The 2,125-nt window shown below is 39.2% G+C and overlaps 1 protein-coding gene across 1 annotated transcript; it reads right to left on the bottom strand.

Moving 5' to 3' along the window:
* Positions 1 to 831: 831 nt before the first annotated feature.
* LOC103399067 (acidic mammalian chitinase-like) lies at positions 832 to 2,064 on the bottom strand. Its single transcript, XM_008337812.2, has 4 exons — positions 1,850 to 2,064; positions 1,655 to 1,771; positions 1,435 to 1,567; positions 832 to 1,058 (listed from the first exon to the last, which is right to left on the bottom strand). Exons 1-4 carry the CDS (start codon positions 2,024 to 2,026, stop codon positions 832 to 834), a joined length of 654 nt encoding a protein of 217 aa, XP_008336034.2. The 5' UTR covers positions 2,027 to 2,064.
* Positions 2,065 to 2,125: the final 61 nt, after the last annotated feature.

The raw sequence follows: 2,125 nt of genomic DNA, 5'->3' as shown, positions 1-2,125 counted from the left end.
AAATAAAGAAAATTTTGTTTTAAAGTATAATGCAATACTGTACAGTAGTAATGGTTTATTGTCATGAATCACCCACTTCCATGATGGAAAATTTGATCCGCCAAGTGCCAAAAGTGTTTTGAGATTAGGATTGCTGTGGGGAAAAAGGACAAAAGAAAGATTGTTAGAACACCAATCTAATAATAGTAACAACAATAATAGTAATAACAATAATAATACTAATAATATTAACTCACATCAATTTCAGGTCACTTAGATCGTTGTAGTAACTTGTGTCCTGAGTGCTTTCATACGTCAGCTCGTTGTTCTCCATGTTGGCAAAGGCAAAGACCAGATGAGTGCAGAGATTTGCATCAAGATTGTCACTGATAAATTGTCCTTCACCATTTCTGTACTGGGACCAGCTGGTGACGTAGCACATCAGAACAGAGGAAGAAGCTGAAAGGTGGAAACCAGAAGATGCAGACCGTATAAGAAAGAGAGAGAGAGAGAGTAACAAAAGATGTAAAAGGAAATAAATCAACGTAATAATGAAATAGTTATTACAAGTATAGCTATCATCATTATCATCATCTCCACATTTGTCACCCTTCTGCCAGCTTTTACTTCCTGTTTACCAGTGCACCAGCTGCCACATTCCCAAGATTTCCTTGACCAAATGTCAAGCTAATATATATATATATAAATATATATATGTGTATTATTTTTCTTTAGGCTATCTATACATTTTTATCCTTAAAGGCACGATCACATTGATATTGGTAGTAAGAAGTTGAAATGCCTAAAATAGCATAATGACCACTGCCTTTGTCTTGCAGAAATTTTTAACACTTAAACTCTCAGGTGTTGTGGTGGCAGCATGGGTGGTGCTGGGACCAGTAGTGGTGGTGGTTGTACCAGTGTTGTCAGCTGCGGTGGCTTGTCAGCTGCGGTGGTGGTGGTTTGACCAGTGTTGTCAGCTGCGGTGGTGGTGGTTTGACCAGTGTTGTCAGCTGCGGTGGTGGTGGTTTGACCAGTGTTGTCAGCTGCGGTGGTGGTGGTGGTGGAGGACTCTGAATCTGAAATGGTAGTATTAGATTATTTTCCACCATTATCTGCTGTTAACACAAGAATTTCTCAAATATGGGCTCAATAAAGTTCAAATGATTAATATTGTTATTTTTAGTCACTGCTCAAAAGCCAATTTAACCAATAACTATATTTCTAGGCTCTTTTTTAGTCTTTTACTTCACACTTCATCCACTTTACCAGACTTTTATACCTAATATTTGTGAGTGTATTATTGGTTATTTATATTTCACCTGCCTATAATAAGGTGTAAAAACTAGCAGCAATAGTACAATGGAAAAACAGGGCAAATATTGCTGTCTGGATAAAAGTGTAGTGGTGTAAGGAAACATATAAAAGCAGTAGAATAGGACAATAACTGCTTACCAGTCACTAGCAGCTTATGCAAACGAGTGGTAAGGGGGTAAGGACCCTGATTACAGAATTCTCCTCTAAAATCATCCAGGTCCATTGCCCAGACAGCAGCTCCTCCATAGTTGTAGGTTTTAATAACGTTTGCCTAATTATAATGAATGTGAAACAAAGAAAAACAACTTATTATTTTTGTTTTGTGCGAGATATTTTCTGACGGTGATTAGTAATTCACCTTTGCTTCAACACTATCCGGGTTGTCAAATCCCACCCATGTAGTTCCTGCGGAGCCATATGGAACCTCCTGTCCTTCGGACCAGTGGCGGTCTTGTAGTGGAACATTGTAACAAACCTAAAAACAGACAAAAAGCACCAGGATTTCAGTGGAATGCACCTGAGATCGTAAATGTTAGTGAGCTTTAATATTCACCTCGTAGTAGGACCAGAAGCCTCCTTCACCAGTGTAAAGACCTGGTTCACCCACACCACTGGTAGGTGCTGCAACCCCATTATTGGTCGCTGAGGTCAAGGTGAAGGTTCGTCCGTAGGCAGCGATTCCCATCAGCAGCTTTTCAGCAGGTGCTCCACTGTCTCTCCAGGTGCTCATTGAATAATTCTTAAAGGTGGAGAAAAAAATATTTGGGCAACACTTTCCATGTCTTTATGCTCCTTCTCAAACAGCATAATATTATTGATCAAACTTTCT

The sequence above is a fragment of the Cynoglossus semilaevis genome, unplaced genomic scaffold (genome assembly GCF_000523025.1).
Source record: "Cynoglossus semilaevis isolate Cse_v1.0 unplaced genomic scaffold, Cse_v1.0 scaffold7006, whole genome shotgun sequence".
Taxonomy (NCBI): domain Eukaryota; kingdom Metazoa; phylum Chordata; class Actinopteri; order Pleuronectiformes; family Cynoglossidae; genus Cynoglossus; species Cynoglossus semilaevis.
Note: the sequence above shows the minus strand (reverse complement) of the source record. Positions and strands in the feature narration are given on the sequence as shown.